The 20532-nt window shown below is 56.7% G+C and overlaps 1 protein-coding gene across 1 annotated transcript in view; it reads left to right on the plus strand.

Annotated features, from left to right (window-relative positions):
* TGFBI (transforming growth factor, beta-induced, 68kDa) overlaps window positions 1-18641 on the plus strand; it is a 30745-nt gene extending 12104 nt beyond the window's left edge. Inside the window, exons 3-17 of the mRNA XM_012646359.1 lie at window positions 2584-2648; window positions 3508-3668; window positions 4014-4178; window positions 4388-4534; window positions 6542-6683; window positions 8593-8805; window positions 9586-9723; window positions 10292-10437; window positions 11249-11385; window positions 12185-12315; window positions 14486-14610; window positions 15765-15867; window positions 16418-16497; window positions 17488-17512; window positions 17991-18641. Coding sequence (XP_012501813.1) covers window positions 2584-2648; window positions 3508-3668; window positions 4014-4178; window positions 4388-4534; window positions 6542-6683; window positions 8593-8805; window positions 9586-9723; window positions 10292-10437; window positions 11249-11385; window positions 12185-12315; window positions 14486-14610; window positions 15765-15867; window positions 16418-16497; window positions 17488-17512; window positions 17991-18031 — 1819 coding nt within the window. The 3' untranslated portion in view covers window positions 18032-18641. The remainder of the gene's footprint in view (window positions 1-2583; window positions 2649-3507; window positions 3669-4013; window positions 4179-4387; window positions 4535-6541; window positions 6684-8592; window positions 8806-9585; window positions 9724-10291; window positions 10438-11248; window positions 11386-12184; window positions 12316-14485; window positions 14611-15764; window positions 15868-16417; window positions 16498-17487; window positions 17513-17990) is intronic.
* Window positions 18642-20532: the final 1891 nt, after the last annotated feature.

Below are 20532 nucleotides of genomic sequence, written 5' to 3' on the forward strand. Positions count from 1 at the left end.
GCCGCTTTCTGACTCCATCCTGAGTTGCCCTGCGCCATGCTGAGACTTTCTGCTTGGATCTGCCCCTCCCTCCCCAGCCCCTCAGCCCTCCGTTTCTCCTCGTGCCGTTCTCCGCATGCAGCCCCCAGCACACACACATAGACATACACCTGGCCACAGACAAGTAGGTTCACATTTGAGGAGTTGGTTTTCTTTCGTCCCCAGTGAAATCCTGGTGAGGCCACTTAAGCCATTAGGCTCTTTTGAGGTTTCTTGGGGTGGAATTAGAAGCCAACATTATGGAAGAAAAGTCTTTGGCTGGCTGGGCGGGAGGCTTCCAGCTGGGGCGTGTGCAGCACCCACTTGCATGGGGTGCCAGACATGAGGGCTCTGAGGATAAGACTGTTCCTCCAACTGGGCTTCTCCAGCTCCGCGCAGTTTCACACAGACGCTTTCAGAAAGAGACTAAGTTTGGGGGACTTGACCTAATCCCACCTCCCCAACCCCAGCTACGGAGCCCTGGCGTTTATCAGAGAAGGCCTGGGATCCCATGCAGGGGTGTCCCCTGGTCCTATGGGTCAAAGGCTTGGAGCTCTCCCTGGATTTAGCTGGAAGAAGTTGGCACCATTCTTCTTTCAAAAAGTGCATCTCTGCTCCCTAGAAAAAAGCCTTTTGACTATAATTAGGAGTACGAGATTGGAAGGAATTTTAGAAATCGTCTAGTTTAACTTCACCTCATTTTATAGATCAGGAAACTGAGTCCAGAGAGAGAGAAATGGACTTTCGAGGTCACCCGGCTGGGTACCGTGGATCACAAGGCAAGTCTCTTCCTCCTGGTACAGTTCTTCTTATACCAGGATGCCTTCGGAAATGTGTCAATCAAATCTTGCTTCAGTTGCAGAGGATGACTCTAGTTTCTAAAGATAAAACTGTGGGTCGGTGAATGTCAGTCCTGAGACCACAGCTTGTGTAGCCATTATAAACAGGATGGCAGGTTAGACAGGGACGGGGTGGGAGGAGGGCTGGAGAAGAGCGGGGAGCGGAAGGCAGGAGGATGGAGCGACCAGGGCAAAGAAGAAGGTGCACAGCTTGTCACTCCCCAGTCGTTTCCTGGGGGGCCCAATTCTAGCAAAGCGACAACCACAGCTCCCTGGCCGCCTGACATCCAGCTGATCGATCTCTGAAACAGCCCCTGGATAACACGCGAGCCAGGCTGCAGCTTCACTCGACTGACTAAGTCTTCCCTGAGCCGACTCCAGCTGAATTAACCAGGGCAGAATGTCCCGGGCAGACTGAGCGCACCCTCCAGAGCCTGGAGCCCCAGCCGGAGCCCCAGCCCTTATTCCTCCCCCGTCTGCCCGCCTCGCTTCTGGTAGCGTCGTTAAACATCCTGGAGAGCCCGGCAGTGAGCAGTTCTGCGGTAAAACCCACTGCGATTAGAACCGAGTCCCCTCCCATCCCAGAGGGCACATTGTGCACAAGAAAGGAAGGGGAGGATGTGGCTGTTTGCATTTGGCCCAGGCCGGCCAAGGAGAGGCCACGCTCACGCTGCCAGTGCGGGCTGGCCTTCCACAGAACTTGGGGATTTGATTTTAAGCGAGTCTTTTTTAGGTGTAGGCTTCCTTCCTTGCAATGCCATCTGAAAGTCCCAGTCTTTTGGGCTTCCCCAGAATACCGGGTTAGCTGACACTGTATTCCAGACTTCTGCACAGTGGTCGATGTCCCGTGATGGACTGGTCTCAGGAGCAGAGAAAGTTTGTAGTTTTCCGGAGCAAATGATTTCAAAGGCTAAAACTGCGCACTGCTGGCCTGATGTTCATCCAAATATAAAGAATCTTGCAAATTGGCGATATCGGCTCACTCCCGGAATGACCGTGGGATGGTTGAAGGATGAGGGTGGGTAGGGAGCACTTTACTGTATAATCCTTTGTATATTTGCAGTTTGAGCCCAGGAAAATGTTTTTACTTTTTTAATTTAAAGAAATAAAAAACCAAGCATATTCATAAGAGGAGCTTTGTTTTTATTTTAATGTTTAAAGTTTGATTGTGAAGACTGGGAAAAACTTGATGGTCATATAAATGCTACCCTTTTTGGTTATGAAATCGGAAAGCTGGAAGGCCACGAGAGATTGAATCCGATGGGAAACTGAGGCCCAGAGAGGCGACAGGGCTGGCTGGGAATGTCCCAGCTAGTAGGTGGCAGAGTCAGAACCAAGACTGGTGCAGGGCTCTTTCTGCTCCTCCCTGCTGCATTTCAGGAATGCTAACCATTGGGTTTCCCGTGTGCAGTGTTGGAGAGAAATTCTTGGTGAGCGATGTCTGTTAATCACACCATTGAATATGCTGCCAGAGGCCTTTGTTTTCCCGGTTGGTTTGCTGTAGGTGTTGGTAACCATCAGGAACATTCTACAAAGCTGAGGAGGGGTGAGAAGCTCCTTGCTGATGAAAGGCACAGATATGATGTAGCAGATGATCTCCCGAGAGGAGGATGTCTCACCCACTATTCCCCTTGCTTGGCCGGGGCGGTGATTCTTCCTAGAGAGGCCCCACAGGGTGTGAGGAGTGGCGCCTGCCTAATACCCACGCGTGTTGGTCTCGTTACAGAGTTATCAGCTACGAGTGCTGTCCTGGATATGAAAAGGTCCCCGGAGAGAAGGGCTGTCCAGCAGGTGAATAAGCCAGGCCGTGCGTGCTGGTGTGGGCGGAGGGGAGAGGTGTGGGAGAGGGGCAGGTGAGGCAGCGGCGTGTGGCAGGAGTCAGTGGCGTGAGGATGTGCTGGCGTTCTCCCTGTGTGCGCGCTGACCGCCTCTGTCCGCTGTTTTTTCAGTTAAGAATGTGAGACTCAGACTTAAAAGGGATGGGGGCGATTTGGTTGGCGCCAAGGTGACGGGGAGGGTGTGGTCGGCCCGGGCAGGGCTGTGGCCGTACCAACTCCAGGGCAAGGACACGCAGGGGAACTGGAGCGGGCAAGGAGACTGAGCTCGGAAGAGGAGCCAACCTCTGCATCCCAGTTCCAGACCCTTCGAAATGAACGTTCAACTCCCCGTCTGAGAAAGCCCTTCTAAACCTCAGGCTACTTTTAAGAAATAACATTCTATTAACTGCAAATATTCACAGTACTTTGGAGATTTATAAAGTTCTTTATTCCAGTAGAGGCCATCAGGGAACCAGTTTCAATAACTAGATAAATCTGTAAGACTAGTTTGTGATCAGAGTATCTATTTCTGGACGTATATTCCTGCCTATATTATCTAAATATCTAGGAACAATAGCTTCGCGCTGCTGTGTTTGGAATGATAAAAACTCCCAATTAGTCGAGTTCACGTAGAGAGGCATGTGACTCGCTGAGTCATTTTAAGAAGCACGTAGCGAGCTTTCAGCTCCCCAGCGAGGGACCGTCTCTGGGCTTTCCACACACTTCCCTCCGCACCTGCGGACGCACCACCGCTCTGGCAGACAAGGGCTGGGGTGGCCTGGCTGGGCCGGCCCCCAGAGGCCCACCCCTCCCCCTGTCCTCTGCCCCTGCAGCCCTGCCACTCTCAAACCTTTACGAGACCCTGGGCGTCGTTGGATCGACCACCACCCAGCTGTACACGGACCGCACGGAGAAGCTGAGGCCCGAGATGGAGGGCCCCGGCAGCTTCACCATCTTCGCCCCCAGCAACGAGGCCTGGGCCTCCCTGCCTGCTGTGAGATGACCTCCTTCTGCCCGGGGGACTCTTGCTGGGGACGGCCTTACCTCCCTGAGGGGTGGGCATGAAGAACGGGATTCTGGAATCATTTCCTGCTGTTGCAGGAAGCTGTTCCCTTAAGCCCTCAAATGAAACTTGGGTTAAAATGTACCTCACCAGATGGGACAGATGCCCCCTCCGCCGCCTTGGACAGGCCAACCTGGGTGCTCCCTGGGGAGGGATCCGCGGCAGAAGGGAGGCCTGGGTTCCCAGGGGCTGAGGAGCACACTTCCCAGGGTGGTCAGGACCACCTCTCGAACACGGGGTCTGCAGCTCCTAACTGTCGCTCTGTCCTTCTTTTAGGAAGTGCTGGACTCCCTGGTCAGCAACGTCAACATCGAGCTGCTCAACGCCCTTCGCTACCACATGGTGGGCCGGCGGGTCCTGACGGACGAGCTGAAGCACGGCATGGCCCTCACCTCCATGTACCAGAACTCCAACATCCAGATCCACCACTATCCCAACGGGGTAGGGGCGCCCGGCCGCGCAGGACGGCCCTCTGTCCACGATGAGCCCGGGGCTGGCCCTGCGGGGCTGGTTTCCGGGGTTCCAGCCTGCAGTGGTGGTAGGCTGTAGATGGCCCTGCCTCCCGCGCCTGCCCCTCCCCAGCCCGCTAGTTCCACAGAGATGGTGCCTCTGTCGTGTTAATGGCGCGGCCTTGCCGCTTCTCCGTGCAGATCGTCACCGTCAACTGTGCCCGGCTGCTGAAAGCCGACCACCACGCAACCAATGGAGTGGTGCACCTCATCGACAAGGTCATCTCCACCGTCACCAACAACATCCAGCAGATCATCGAGATTGAGGACACCTTCGAGACCCTGCGGGTGAGAGCCTGCCCCGGGTGGAAGCCCTGGTGGGGACACACCACCTCCCAGAGGGGCCTGGCGGGGCGTCTTCTGCAGGAGGAGCAGAGGGTAGCTCACGTAGGGAACCTCAGAGCAAGTTCCCCTGAATGCCCATGACCATGGAGAGTCCCCGCACCAGACACTCTGCTTGGCCTAAACTGTGCAACCCCCTGTCTGCCTTCTCCTTGGTGACGCGTCTTTCCCTGGCTCCCCGGGAAAGGTCGCTGGTTTGTGGCTGCAACAGCACAGGTCCTCTAAGCCCCGGGCCGCCTGGGCCTGCCCCACATGTGCCAGGGGTGGGAGGGCCCTTCCTCTGAGGGGGCAGCTCCCATGACGGGGACTAGAATAAATGCCCGTCAGGCCGCACGGTGCTTCTGGACCACACTTGCCACCCGGGGACCCCTGCTCCAGCCATTGCCTGTTTCCTTGGAGTCCAGACCAGCAGAGAGGCCACCAGTGTGGATACCAGAGCCTGGCCTGGCTTCTGCGTGCTCTGGGGCCACAAGAATGCTGTCCCTTCTCCCCAGCCTGGCAGGCGTTAGTCTCACAACTGGAGGGGCAAGTGGGCGTCCTCTGGGCAGCGGCTGCTCAGGAGGAAGTGGGTGCAGGCTGCCTGGTCAGGGCTTTTGCTCTGATTCAAGAACTTCCTAACCACAAAGGACACAAGCGGGAGTGGGGCAGGCCCTCCCTGGAGATCTCCAACACAGAGACAAACACGCTCGGGCCAGCTGGCATCGCTGAGCCCCGGCGAGCGGGGACTGCTCTTCGCCGGCGCTGGGGGCCCTGGGAGCCTGGCTCTCCAAGCTCTTCTCCCCTGATTTTCTGGGTCACTCGGAGGGCAGAGGTCTGCAAGGGAATGATGTTCCCCCAAAGTTGGTGGCACATATTTTACTATTAATAGTTAGGCTTGGCAAATGTCCCTTCCTTCCTCCTGGACTCTCCCTCACGTCCATCTTCTCTTCTCACACATGCTGCTTAAGCACCTGCTACTTGCCAGGAGTTCTCGTGCCGGGGGTACGGAGGGGACTGAGGCAGACAAATGTCTATCCTCAGTGGAGCCAATATTCTATCTGGGGAGACAGACAAGAAACAAATCAACCAGGTAGCCACAGACTGTGGTAAGCAGTGTGGAGTGAGAAGTAAACGGTGAGCAGCAGTCGTGGGGGACGCCAGGCAGGACTGCAGGGCCAGGCAGGTCTCTGGGAAGGTGGCTTCTGAGCTGGGGCCTGCCGGGTGAGGGTGGGCCAGTGGTACAAACACTGGACAGGAGCACACCCAGCGGACGGGAGGGAGGGCGAGAATGAAGGCTCAGAGCAGGACCGGCAAGGAGGCGGCCGGAGTGAGGGTGAAGAGCACGCGACAGGCACGGGGAGGGCAGGGGGGCCAGGCCACGTCCTGCAGGGCCTTGCAGGCTGGGCAGACCAGGGGGAGGCTATCTCCAGCCCCAGAGCAGCAGGAGGCCACGGAGGCTTTTAGAAGCTCCTTCAGGCTGCCGTGCAGAGGATGGGTGACGTGATCCTTAGATACACGGAGCTGGCGTAAGTGATCACCCATCGCTACTGAATCGCGGCGTGACAAGGGCCGCAGGCTGCGAGAGTAGGCGCAGCGGACAGACTCACCTTCATCTGGGGGCAGGATGGGGTGGGAGATGTGCCACGTTGACCTCCCAGAGAAATGACAATTTAGTGGAAGAAGGAATGGAGTCAGAGAAGCTAAGAGAGGGGGAAGGGCAGGGAACAGCAGGGGCAGAGGCGTGGAGGGAAGGGGCACGGGCCTGTTGGTGCCTGCAAGAGGGCCCTGTGGCCCAAGCTGAGACCAGGCAGGGCCCCGAGGCTGTGGCGAGAGTGGGCTTTGGTTCCGTTCTCTGTTCATCCTGGGCTCCCGTGAAAGCCCCGAGCCCTGCAGGGAGGACGGTGAGGCTGTGCGCGCAGCTCGCTGCGGATAAGCCCGAGCCTTCAGGGAGCACGCCGTCCTCCCCGCCCGCAGGCTGCCGTGGCCGCGTCAGGGCTCAACACCGTGCTCGAGGGTGACGGCCAGTTCACGCTCTTGGCCCCTACCAATGAAGCCTTTGAGAAGATCCCTGCTGAGACCCTGAACCGGATCCTGGGCGACCCAGAGGCCCTCAGAGGTGAGCACCCTTCGGCCCCTGCTGCTGCCGCGTGGAGCGGCCAGACGGAGCCTAAGTCCTGCTCTAGTCCGAGGTGGACATGCCACCTGCCATGAGGCAACTCTCAGGATGTCCGCCGTGGCTGTAGCTTAGAACTGTCCCGTCCACTTGCTCCCTGCCAGCCATGTCTTTACAGACGCCAGAGCAGAGCCCCACCCTGGCTCCAGGGGGACAAGTGCAAGTACAGAACCCAGGAGCCTTTGTCTGGGGACACAGCTGGGCTGAGAAGGGAGGCGGAGCTGGAGGTCCATGGCCGCTGGGCCAGACGCAGCCGAAAGGCTCCAAGGGCCCAGGTGCAGCAGCAGCTTGCAGGTGTGGGCGGGGACTGCAGGGCCGACCCTTAACTCTTGCTGTGTGTGGCTCCTCAGGGATGAGCCAAAATTACAGGTAAAACCAGTAATAGTCAACTCTCGACTCCACTGGTGGTTCCCTCCTCCCCTCCTGAGGGAGCTGCTGGTCGGGCGGTGCCCCCTCTGCGGCAGGACCCCTGACGGGCCACGAGCATAGCGCTGCCTGCTGGTCCCAGAGTCCCCTGAAAAGGACAGTAGGCCCAGGCCCCCCGTGTACCCCAACCACACCGTCCTTCCCCATACACTCCGGGACGGCTCCATTTCTTCTGAGTCCATTTAGACCCACCTTTGCCATGTGCTATGTACAATGGCAAATGCATTTCAGGCGCTCTGTCAATTTAAAATGCCCTCCCTGTGGCCACACAGGGATGGCAAAGGGCAGATTTCCGAAAGCCCAGATGGGGTCTGTTCTGTGTCCCGGTGACTGTGGGTGGTTACGCTGCCCTTCTCTGAGAAGCAAACTCCCCAAGGCCTCATTCCCACGGGGCCTTGCCACCCTTTCTCTTCCCCCCCCCGGCCGAGTGTGGTCAGCGGCGCTGTCACGGCCGCCGACGGGCCTGCAGCAGCCTGATGCCTCTGCAGGCCTGAGCTTCCCCCCGCCCGTGACAGTCAGTGTGGTTTCGGTTCCCATGCTCAGGGACAGACTGAAACTCACCTGTCTGGTGAAAATGCGAGACAAAGAGCCTTGGGGACGTTGGTGAGCAGCTGTCCAGGAACCTGCTTGGCTTGGGGTGGGGCACATCCTCCTGGACTGGTCGTTGCAGCCGCTCCCGTGCCGCCCGCCTGACGGAGGCAGCGAGAGCATGACCCTGTCAGGACTCCCCTCAGGCCCCCAGCCCTGCCCTGCCCCTAAAATAGTATTCAAATGAGCAAATACACAATTCTATTCACTATTTATGGGTCTGGTGATTGGAATGGCCAAGGCTATGTCGTACTGATCACCATTCCAAGCCCTAAGACAGATCCCGGAAACCTGTCGACACTTGGGTAAAATGAACGCAAACCTGGACAAATAAAATGTACAAATAATTCAAAACCACCATTTGCTACAATTTCCATCTTTTCCTACCACATTGTACGTTTTTATACATCAGTAGACTTAAAAAATCCCATGGCAGGCTCTCTGGAGTTTTCCTTTACCCCTGGAATTCAGCTACATTGTAACAGGCTACCTGCTAGCTTTGCTGTCCGGCTCTGCACGTGCCAAGGGCTTCCCTTTCAGGATCTCACGAATCCCTACACCCACCCTAGGAGATGATGCTGTCCTTATCTCCCCCGACTGACAAGGGAAGTTGAGAACCAAAGAGGCCAAATGACTTACCCAGGGTCCCACAGCTGGAGGTGGCCATGGGACTCCAACCCAGGCTGACTGACCACAGAGCCCCAGCTAGTTTTTGAGGGCAGCAGGCGGGAGGACAGAAGGATCTGGGTCCTGTGGTGCCCTGGCTTCTTCTGAAGGTCCACATCCAAGAGAATAGAATCCCAGGGCAGACCCTGACCTGTGTCCGTTTGGCCCCCAGACCTCCTGAACAACCACATCCTGAAGTCGGCCATGTGTGCCGAAGCCATCGTCGCAGGGCTGTCCATGGAGACCCTGGAGGGCACCACACTGGAGGTGGGCTGCAGTGGGGACATGCTCACCATCAACGGGAAGGCCATCATCTCCAACAAAGACATCCTGGCCACCAACGGGGTCATCCACTTCATCGACGAGCTGCTCATCCCAGACTCAGGTAGGCCAGGCCTCAGGGGACCTTCTGCCATCCCTGGTGGCAGTGTTAGGGAGATCTTTGGGGCTGTTTCCCTGCCTGGACCTGGCTCAGAGCCTCTCAGCCACCACAGCTAGGTGGGTTGTGGCCAGATTGTGAACAGTCCTGAACTTCAGGCGTGGGCGTCCACACCTGGTCTTGGAGGCAGTGGGGAGCCATTGAAGGTTTCTGGGGAGGGAGATGCAATCTCAGAGGCCTTTCAGAAGGTCTGCCTGCTCTGGTTGTGCACAGAGGGCCGTTTGCTGACCTCAGAATATTTGCTTTCTCAGTAGTGCCCAAGCCGTACCAGGGCCACTGACCCAGGGTGAATGACTGAATGGACTTTGACTTGTGTTTCATTCGGCATCCTAGCCCCATTCTGGAATTCTGCCCCTGAGTGCAAGGATGTCACAGGAAAAAAGCACAATACTTTTTCTATGGGTGCGGCCACTGGCCCTACCTACTCTTCAGAAACCGTAACAGACAACGCTGCCTTCCTCCCCAGCGGGAGACAGTGTTCTGGCCACACCTGCCCGGGGGCCTGGGACAGAGGCTGACCTCTGCCCAGCTGACGCGAACCTCGACCGGGCAGATTTTCTGGGCCACCGTTCCCCTGATGACACAAACCCGCTGGGCCCCCACGGTGTTCAGAGGGATTGTTGACTCACGAGATGACATTCCTGCTGCTGTATGTCATGCCGGGTAGATGAGTGATAAACGAAAACACACGTTTAACTTTTGAACCCACTTTCTCCTTCCTCGTAGCCAAGACGCTGTTTGAGTTGGCTGCAGAGTCTGACGTTTCCACAGCCATTGACCTTTTTAGACAAGCTGGCCTTGGCACTCATCTCTCCGGCAGCGAGCGGGTGACCCTCCTGGCTCCCCTGAATTCTGTATTCAAAGGTAACATGGGGAAAGCTTCCCCACCTGTCACCTGCACAGCACTGTCCCTGAGTTACAGCACCCCATGGACCTTAGAGCTTCCACCCAGCTTGGCCGAAGCAGATGTGACATCAGTAGGAACTTCAGGGGCTGTGTTGTTTCGTTAGGCAGAGCGGAGAATGCATTTGGGGTCTGCCCCTCGGAACGCAAGGCTCTGTGCCTGCAGGCGAGCAGCGGCCCATTCCCTCGCCTTTTCGTTCGCAGGGTCAGTTGCCAGTGTGTAGCCAGGAGGTCAGGGCGAGGATACAGCTGTGCTGCAGCCACGGGGAGGGCAGAGGAGGAGGCCACGTCGAGTGCAGTGCCTGCCCTTCCCTCCTAGGGCAAAACCCCAAACACCCTTGAATTTCTGGATTTTTTTCCCTCTCCGCAGAGGATGCCAGATGTTAAGGAATATTGGCAGCCTCACTTGACTTCTCAGTCTCCATTTCCAGACGCTAGGAGGGACGGGCTTTTCACTGTATCTGTCTCTCATCATCCTCTTCGTCTCAAGAGCATGTCTCTCGGGACCTAACCACACCTCCTCTTGCAGACGGAACCCCTCCAATTAATGCCAATACGAAGAACTTGCTTCTGAACCACATAATTAAAGACCAGCTGGCCTCCAAGTATCTGTACCATGGACAGACCCTGGAGACCCTGGGCGGCAAAAAACTGAGAGTGTTTGTTTATCGTAATGTAAGTTCTGGGTCCTGAATCTTGTTCCTTGTTTGGCTCAGCTCTAAGAAGCGCCCGTTGTACTCGTGTGAAACAGACAAACAGAAAAGTCCTCAATAAGCAGGAGCTTGTATGATAAGGAGGGAAATAATTTCTGGGAAGTCTATATGATATTGAAATGAGATCTTGCAGAAGGATTAGAATCTCTTTTCCTGGAGGCCTTAGAGAATAAGCCACACACCTGTCTGACCTGGATTGTTAAGCAGTAAGCCCACCTTGAACTCAGGGAGGAACACACGGGAGGAGGGTTTGGAATCCTTCTCAGCTTGTGTGAAGAGAAACCCCCGGAGCTGAAACACAGCCCTCCTTGGCCCGGAAGGTCTCTTCTGTCTTCTCCTATCTCTTTGGCTTCAAACCTGACATTACTCTGGAATATCACACAGGAACTAAAACTCAACACCGCTCTTTCCTGGGAGCAACCGGCGCCATTTGGCTAAAGATGGTTGTCATCTGTTAAATAAATAAGTAGATGGGCTCAGTCTACTTATTTGCTTGTGGTCAGTGGACCTCAGGTGTAACTGCTATTCTCATTTGGGGATCTCTGTGTAACTCTATTGGGGCCTCTATGGCCATGCTTTCCTCAAAGATGACCATTTTTATTGTTTTATTTCCTGGAGAAAAATATTAGGACATCATTTTATCCCAGTCTCAATTCCCCACCCCACCATGTGTTCATTGCTCTTTGTGGACGAAGCCGTCAGCACGTGCCCTGAACAGATCAGGAGGCCCTCCTGGGAGGCTGACTCCCTCTCTCTCCCGCCCCTCTGCGCAGAGCCTGTGCATCGAGAACAGCTGCATCGCTGCCCACGACAAGAGGGGGCGCTACGGGACCCTGTTCACCATGGACCGGGTGCTGACTCCCCCCATGGGGACCGTCATGGATGTCCTGAAGGGGGACAGTCGTTTTAGGTAACTAGTCCCACCCCAGGGTGGGGCTTCTGCCGGGCAGTCGTGCCGGGCAGGACGTTGGGCCTCAGCTATGTGTCCAGCTCCCCACCGTCTCGGGGTTCAGTGAGCACTACTGCACACTGGTGTCACCTTCCAGGTGTGGGCAGAGGATGAGGGTCACCTTGAAAGCCTGAGCTAGGAAGAAGGGTTACTGCTAGGAGTGTGACCCTCCCATGCACGGGAAGCAGGGCGGGCTGCATTTTTGTTATTGAAGGGCGAGGAAAACCTCACTCTCTCGTCAAGTCCCAAGTGAGCTGAGAGCAGCTGACTTGGAGGATGTGACGAGCGTCTCGCTCTCTGGCAGTACCTACTCATGGCAACTGAAGCCCTCAGTCAGCACCCTCGCTTGCCTGCTCGCTCCGTCTCTGACGTGCTCATTCACCTCTGGGCGCCGTCACGTTGAGTGTCTCCCTGTCACTGGCTTCAGCCGCCTGCCTGGGCTGGGAGACCACGTGCCGGTGCCCCCCAGGAACCATGTCCCCAGGCCCGGTGGCGCAGCCAGTCTCTGGGTCAGCCTTGCCTCTGCGCTTTCCGCTCCTTCCTTCCCCTCCGGCCTCTGACTTCTGGCCATTTAGCTGACCTTAGCATTCACGCCTGGCGGGGAGAGGACTGGCATCGTTCCCCCTTTGTGCGTAGGGAGCCTGAAAACCAAGCGGCGCGCGCTGCAGGGGTCTGGCTCTGCTCCGCCGGGGAGAGGGACTTGAGGAAGACGCCTCCTTGCCCTCCAGGCAGGTGACGTGTTCTGTGTGTGCATCCACAGCACGCTGGTCGCCGCCATCCAGTCTGCGGGGCTGACGGAGACCCTCAACCGAGAAGGGGTCTACACAGTCTTTGCCCCCACAAATGAAGCCTTCCAAGCCATGCCACCAGGAGAACTGAACAAACTGTTGGGTAAAGATCCACTTAAGAACATGTTTCTACTTTTCTGAAGTAACATAACATTCCGTCGGGGTTCCGGCAGGAAACAGCTGGCACGTTACAAAGGGGTTGACTCAAAGGGATTTAATGACAAGGCTATTTGTAGAAGTGTGGGCAGGATGAAGGGAACCCGCAAGGGAGGTGACACGCAGGCAGTGGCAGCCGTGGAAGCCTTGACCACCCCAGGCCGTGGGCTGAGAGGGCAGGAACCAGGGAGGGCCGAGCCCTGGACAGGACACAGAACAGAGGCAGGCGCCATGTGCAGCCACTGTCAGAACCATGCTCAGGGGACACTGAGTGTCCCAGCCCCCGCTTCCTCCCACACGACAGTGGCCTACTGGGCCCCCGTCAGCGGATTGCAGAGGGGCAAGGACAGCTGGATGACGTAGCTCATAGAGGGTCGCCTCCTGGGCTGCAGGCCAGGCAGAGAAGAAAGGAACCGAGGGTGGAAACGACCAGCCCGTTCGCTGAGGCGTGTTTTCCACTGGAGACCTGGGAGAACAGCGATAATGAAGCCGTTTACCTGCGTTAAATGTCCCTGGGGATGAAAGCTTTCCCTGAGACTCTCGTTGGGACTGTCTGGGAGGCAGCCTAGGGGTTGAGAGACATGAGGAAGGCGAGGCTTCCTTGCTCGCGGTGTTGTGAGGATCCGGAGGCTGGTGCTCGAACGACAAGAGCCCTGACGGCAGGAGGCGGGCGGGAGGCGCAGTGGCTGCTCTGATGCGTCCCTGCGAGAGGCACCCACTGCCCCGCCAAGGTTGTCTGAGCGGGAGGAGGAAGGACCTTGGCCAAGCCTCGGGGCCCCTGTCGCCCCCCTCTTCCAGCTCTGGCACAGGAGACTAGAACGTTCGGATTGCGGGCAACTCCGAGGCGAACGCTTGTCCTGTTTAATTTTCTTTATTGCTAAATGAATGCCCGTGTGCGTGACGCTGATGTAGGCTCCTGAGGGAGAAGTTCGCACTGAACGTAAACTTTCCGTCCTCTCTGTCCAGCCAGAATGGAATATCCCCCAGGTGGCCTGAGCCTGCTCGGCTTCCTGTTCATTTTTAATTGTGCGGGAGCAGAGGAAGGGCACGAGGAAAGCCTCCCACACACGCCTTCCCGCGGGCCCGCAGGGAAGGCCCGTCGGGGAGGGAGGGGGTCCAGGAGTTGGAGATCTAGCAAGACGGTGGCCCCTTGAGCCCCGGGGGCTAGCTTAGCTCTGCACCTCCGGGCAGTATTTCTGTGGAAGGGGAACTTTGTCGGCTCCAGGTTATGGATGTTTGGAATCACTTGGTACCCGGTGGCTCCTCGCCTGGCACTAATGTGGAATTTGCCCATAACCACCAAACTCCCCAAAATGCTTTAAACCTTCCTCCATTCTCAGTGTCAAGGTGCTGGAAATTGCCATCCAGAAGCCCTGGGGAAATTCAGCCATTTGGTGGGTGATGGGAGTATCAGAGATGAGAGAGCAGCTGGAAACGTTAGGAATTGCCTCCCACACTTAATTTGGGAAATGCCTGTGCACCTTTATGGGCAAGCAGATGCCTTGCGCAGTCGCCAGAGACACTGATGTGGGCTGGAAGGAATGCTGAGCCGTGCCTGGGAGGGACCCTGCGGAGGGAACACCCCCTCGGCCCTGACCTCATCGGCTCCGTGGCTCCTCCACCGTGCAGCTGTCGACTCTTTTAAGTTCTCCTTTCAGGAAACAGCCGTCTCCAGCAGAATATGCATTTGAGGGCAGAATGTGTAAATATTGCACTACTGTGTTATAACCGGCGGGAGCCACACTGATGATGAAATGTCCCAGATGCCGGTGCTGGAAAGGTCCCTGGCTTTCCAAGCAAATATTTAGCTCATGGAAACATGAGTCATGCTCACAGAGGAGTATGGATTAACTCCTTCTCGCAGCCAGGGAGCCCAGCAGCCCGCCGACTGCAGGGGCAGATTTGTGGCCGGGGCCATGTGCCTTGTGTCCACCGACCCACAGATGGTGGGTCACAGAGCTACACACATAGTGGGTGTTCCATGAGTGCTCATTACCTGGGCAGGGAGTTCCCCATCTCAGGGGTGACTACTTGCATCTTCTCCTCTGGGCCCTCCTTGACCATGCTCATTACCAACCTTGGGATTAACTCTCGCCCCTTTTCCCACACACCTGCAGGAAATGCCAAGGAACTTGCCAACATCCTGAAATACCACGTTGGCGATGAAATCCTGGTCAGTGGAGGCATTGGGGCCCTGGTGCGGCTGAAGTCTCTCCAAGGTGACAAGCTGGAAGTCAGCTCGGTGAGTGTGCCTGCCACCAGGGGTCCAGGGCACAGCTCACAGCATTAGACACAAACACAGCCTTTAAGATGTGTCCTGAATCTCTGAGTACAAGTTGTCCAAAGAAAGAGAGAAAAGAGAAAATAGGGTCTTCGGGGAAATCAAGTGAGATTGTAATTAGACATGAGTAAGAACTTCCAGATTTGCACGGAACAGAGCATCTGATTTGCCATCTGGGACAGGCTAGTAGATCTTCCTTCTCTCAAGGAGATGGTAGACAATTACTTATGCGGCTTGAGAGATCAATGCCCTATCCTCAGCCTACCCCCAAACCCAGGAGTTCCCTGAGCCACGCCGTGAAGCAGACCCTCGCCAGCGGCTGTTTCGGGTCTGCTGCTTGCTCTGTGCACCGTCCCTTGCTCCACGCATCAAAGATACTCGTTCCATGCTGGAGCTGTGATCAAAGCATCCGTACCTTGGAGGCAGAGAACAAACAGCTTGCCCAGCGCCACGAACCTCTGCTGCGCTGGCTGAGGCCTCTGACCTCCCTTTGGAGGTCAGTGTGGCGCCTCTGTTCCTCTCTCCTCACCTCCAGCCATCCTGTGCTCAGATTCCTCTCGGGAGCATGGGAGTGACTTGTTTGACTTTAGCAGGTCATCCGAAATCTCCCAGCATCTGGTTTCAGGGGCTGGGGTCCTGTTTGTCACAGGCTTCGGTGCCTGCTTCCCCCTGTGTCTGTCGCATGGGCCCTTCAGGAAGGCTCGAGGCAGTTTTACCCTGGGCCTCCTGTGGGAACATCTGGAGTAGGACGTCCAGGTACAGCGGAAGGAGCTGGGGGCCTGTTCCCGGCTGTCCAGTCTCCTTAGCTTACAGGAGACACTTTCCCTCTCCTGAGTCTCAGCTTCCTCTTCTGGTAAACGGGACAATGATATCTACCCTCCTTGCCACATGCGGCTGTGAGGACTGAGTGGGTCACACAAAAGAGCGTGACGGCAGTGGCAGTGTGCCGCATCCACACGGGGGGTTAGAATGAGTCCCCCAGACCGAAGGTCATTCACAAAGTCCCCCCGATACTCCCGCAGGACCTGGCGTACGTAAGTGTTCAGGAAACACTTGCCGAATCCATAAAATACATATTTTTGACATTCAACAGCCACTGTCTATTTTTCTCTTAGAAAAACAACGTGGTGAATGTCAACAAGGAGCCCGTGACCGAAGCCGACATCATGGCCACGAACGGCGTGGTCCACGCCATCACCAGCGTCCTGCAGCCGCCAGGTACGCCCGAGTGTCCCCTCCCCGCTGACCGTGCAGCTGGTCCTTCTCAGTAGAAAAACTGAGCTAAACGACATGTCATCGCGATGGTCACCCTCCACCTGCGTGGATGGCATCCCTGTGGCTGATGGCAGAGCCATCTGGGAATGGCTGGTTTCGGATGCAACGCGATAAGGAAAGCGAGGACATGCTGCTCTCTGCAGCAGTGCCCGGCTGTCCCGGCTCCCCTCACACAGCCCCATTGTCACCGTCATGTACATGTGGACGCTGGTCACGTGGGTCCCGGCACTGCTCTGTAGCCTCTCGCCTTGTGTGCGCCCTCCGCCTCCGGTACCCTTGAACTTCAGCCCCGCCTCTCTCCTCACCTGTGCATTCACCCTTCTCGGAGCGCTCCCATGGGCCAGATGCCACCATGAGCTATGACAAGCTGTAGAGGAAAAATGTATTTGAAATGCCAGCTGGAAAGCCCACCAGTGCCGCTCAACAGCACGCTACGAATGACGTGCTAATGGCTTCTCTCCCTTACTAAGGCCGCCTTTTCTTTCCTCTCCAGCCAACAAACCTCAGGAACGAGGGGATGAACTTGCAGACTCCGCGCTTGAGATCTTCAGACAGGCCTCGGCGTTCTCCAGGGTGAGTTACCTGCGAGGGTCGCGCCTCAGCTGAGCAGCTTTGGGCCTCTGCAGGCCTTTCCAGCCCCTGTCTCCCTTGGCTTCCCCGCGCCCCCGGCTCTCTCAAACTTCTCCCCACTCCCACCGGGGCTCCTCAGCCCCAGCCTGTGTCAAATTCAGAGAAAGGAACCCAGGCAGCTGCAGCGTCCTCTGTGGGCCGAAGCCCAGGCCTTCACACGGAGGCCTCGGAGCTCCGGGTCTCGGGGAAGCCACTGCTGGTGAGAAGAGCTACAGCTCTGGAATCCGCCTCTCCGAGTTTGTCTCACGGGGGCCTGGCCTGCCCTGAGCCCGGCCTCCGAGTCGCTGGTCTGCGTTCCATGGCACTGCCCATCCTGGGAGATGCTGGGCTCTCCTGGGCAGTGTGTGGCCTGGGTACAGGGACACTGAGCCAGCTGTGGGTGTGGGGCCTTAGCCCCACCTGCCTCTCAGAACCTCCCCAACTCCTTCTGAGCTTCCTCTCCTGCCCCCGAGCTTGCCCGGGCCGGGAGTACCCCTCGGGCTCCTTCGCTGCTTTGGGTCGGGTGGAGCTTGTTGGGAATGCGGACGCCTTACAGAAGGCTTGCATTTCAAGAGAAGAGGCTGCAGGGTGCGGCTCTGAACCCAGGGGCCTGGAGCTCTGACATGTCATTTCACTTTTGAACAGAGGCGTCTCCGTAGCGCCCTCAAGGAGGGATCTTGGCCCTGAGCTCCTGCTCCTCAGAGCCAGCCCTGTGCAGCCCCAGCCTCCCCCGACGCCAGGCTCTGGTCTCCGTGGGAGAGGCTGCTTGGGGGTCTCTCAGCAATGTCTTAGGGGCTTACACGCCTCCCTGGGGCCCATCAGTTCCACTTTCCCCTTCCCCTTCCTCTCCCAGCCTTTTTTCTGAGTAGGGGTGGCAATGGGAAAAGCCATTGCCATAAGTAGGTGCAAGTATAATTTTCACTAGAAAACCTGACACCTTGTGTTTTCTTTCAGGCTTCCCAGAGGTCCGTGCGACTAGGTAAGTCGGGCTGGGTTTGAAGTCCTCGCAGACCTGTTTGCGCCGTCCCCCCAGCAGGCCCAAGCCTGCCCTCTGCTGTATGCAGAAGAGAACATCGTGGTGCAGGGAAACAAGCCTGGCCTTTGGGGTCAGTCCAGCGGGGTGAATTGGGGTCAGACCCAGAACACCCAATTTCCTTCTCCGTGAGATGGAGATAATAAGAGTAATGACCTTTTAGGGTTGATGAGAGCTTTGGGCTTTAAGAGCCTGGGAATACTGCACAGGGGCTTGGCAGGAGCCCATGGTGAGGACGTGATTCCAAGCTGGTAGATGTAGAAAACCCCAGAACATCAGGCACTGAGTAAGATGTGACGTTTCACAAACCAAAAACCACCATCTGTGTGCAAGAGCGCTCGGCCCCTGCCCCCAGGATTCTGGCAGCGTCCTAGACAGACAGGAAGTCTGCCTCTCCTTTACCTTCCAAACTTCTCTTTTCCAGCCCCCGTCTATCAGATGTTACTGGAGAGGATGAAGCATTAGCACGAAGGACCGCCGCAGTAATGCACCTCGGCAGCTCCCCGCCAGTTTCTCTCAGTTTGCCAAAGAGACTGCCTGAATGTTTCTGAAACCAGATACCACACTTCAATGTGCCTGGGCCAAACCATAACGAGATCCGAGCCTCGGGCGGGTCAGGGAGGAGGGAAAGAGATGTACTTTTTTATTTTTTCTTCTCCCTAAACATGGCTGTTAACCCACTGCATGCAGAAACTTGGATGTCACTGCCTGACATTCACTTCCAGAGAGTCCCTGCCCCCAACATGGAATTTCCTGCCTATGCCAAGTGCCTGAAAAAGGGGGCTGCAGGGTTGTGGGGCTCAGAAGACATGAATCAAGCAATGCAGCGTTACGGGAAGTCCTGGCCTGGTTTTCGTAAAGCTCTTGCACAGCTGGAGAAATGGCATCATTATAAGCTGAGTTGAACTGTTCTGTCAAACTGTTCTGTCAAAGGGGTCTCACATCTACATGTGGCTTGGACGCTTCTATGGGGCCCTGTCCAGGTAGAAAAGAAATGGTATGTAGAGCATATAGAGTGCAGATTTCTCAAGTGTGACGGCGCCATGGTGTGTTTGTAATAATAAAACCAAAGAAATGTATGCCCCACGTGCATGGTACGGTGTGCTGGCCTGGGCGTTCGGGGGGGATGGGTCTCTGTTCCTCAGGAGCTGCCACGCTCCTTCATGCCTCAGTTCCACGCAGGAGCAGCTCGGCAAGGAGCCGCACGGGCGGGGCTTTGGGCGATTCCAGCAGTGGGCCCTCAGACACCCAGACGGCACGTGGGGGCTGAACTAAGTCTTTTCTGAACTCCTTTGCATTTCACCCTTCACCAGTCCTGGGAGTTCCAGTCCTTGGTGTTCGCTTCACACAGCACTTCACTCCCTAATCTCTCTGAAGCATCTGCCCCCCAGCACGGTGGCCCCCTGCCTTTGTGTTGGCCTTCTGAACCCTCAGTACCACCCTGCGAAGTGGTCGCCAGCACAGTCCCATTATACAGATGAGGAGACTGAGGCTCCAGAAAGGGAGAACCACTGGTAATACAGAAAATGAATGAGCTGGGACAGGAACCCAAGTCTCCTGACTGCCAGGGACCCCCATGTGACAAGAGAGCAAGTTCAGGTTTTCTAGGCCGGGCCCCTCTGTGACAACCCATGTTCGAATCCCTTCCCTGCTCCTTCAATCTCCACCTTCCAGAATGTCCTCGGCACTGACAGGCAGGATCACGTGGCTGTGGTGTCACTGCTCCCTACCTGTGTGGCCTTGGGCCCGTCATGTGACCCCTCAGGGTCTCCTCCTCTGTAACAGGGAAATGACCGTCACATCTGCGGGCCCGCCATGAGGAAGAGATCGGATGAGCCGTGTGAAAAGCCTGCGCGACGTTAGGAGGCCTCCCTGGTGCGGTGCCGCGCAGGACTGCTCAGGCTCCGTGCAGCCGCGAGCCCTCGTGCCCGTCCTTCCCAAAGGAGCACGGGGCAGATGCCTCACCTGCCCACAGTCCCTCTGCACGGCTGATTCACTCCGGCAGGAGCTCGGTCCGCTTCCAGGACCCAAGGACCCAAAGACGTGTCTGCAGCACTGCTGCTGGTCGGCCCGCCACTGCTGGGAACAGAGAGAGCAATGGTGGAGGCAGAGTCCCTTCCTTAAACAGCTCCCAGTCTGTGGAAAGACAGACATGACATCAATCCATTAAAATCATTCGTTCCGCAAATATCTGTAAGGGTCACCTATGTGCACCCCCACATTAGGCCCTGGGGAACAAACGTGTCCTTGTTCCCATGAGGCTTCCCTACCGATGGGGAAGAGAGTCGTCGGCTGATGGCACTGCGGACTGTGCATCCGTGGGGACGCAAGGACGGCCTGTGGTTCTGCGGCAAATGAAGGAAGCAGAGGGAGGGGCACCCGGGAGCTCCCAGAGTCGGGGGAGAGGAGAGAAATGGAAGGGACTCACCGGGAGGGAAGGTGTCCCGAAAGGTGAGGCTCAGCCTTCTGCGTGCACCTGGTCCCGTGACTCCCACGGCTCTGTCCTGCTCGCCCACCTCCCGGGCTCGGGCTGCCAGTGCTGGCCTCGCCGGGCTGGGTGTCCTGCAGCTGTACCTCGCTCTGAGCACCCGGAATACACGCACCTGGGCTTTCCCGTGACGCCATCGGAACTCGAAGAGATGATTAGTGTAACTTTTAAGGATCCTTAAGTTTAAAATAAAAACCACCACAAAACCCCTTATAAATGCCAAATGCTAAAATGTGTGTTTAGGGCTCTTCCCACTTCTCCCCTCTGCTTGTCCCTGCCACCTTCAACCTGCCCTTGCCCAGCCCCCCAATAAGGGGGGACTTCACTCCGCTCTCTGAACTCTGCCCGGAGAGTCCCCCTGTGGCTAAGAACCATGCACACCCTTCCCCGCCCAGCCAAAGAGGGTCAAGTTCCCTTTCTTAGGTGCTAAACGTCCACACCCTTCTGTTTCTCATGGAGACTAAGGCTGGGCGCTCAT

This window comes from Propithecus coquereli, unplaced genomic scaffold (genome assembly GCF_000956105.1).
Source record: "Propithecus coquereli isolate 6110/MARCELLA unplaced genomic scaffold, Pcoq_1.0 Scaffold242, whole genome shotgun sequence".
Taxonomy (NCBI): Eukaryota; Metazoa; Chordata; class Mammalia; order Primates; family Indriidae; genus Propithecus; species Propithecus coquereli.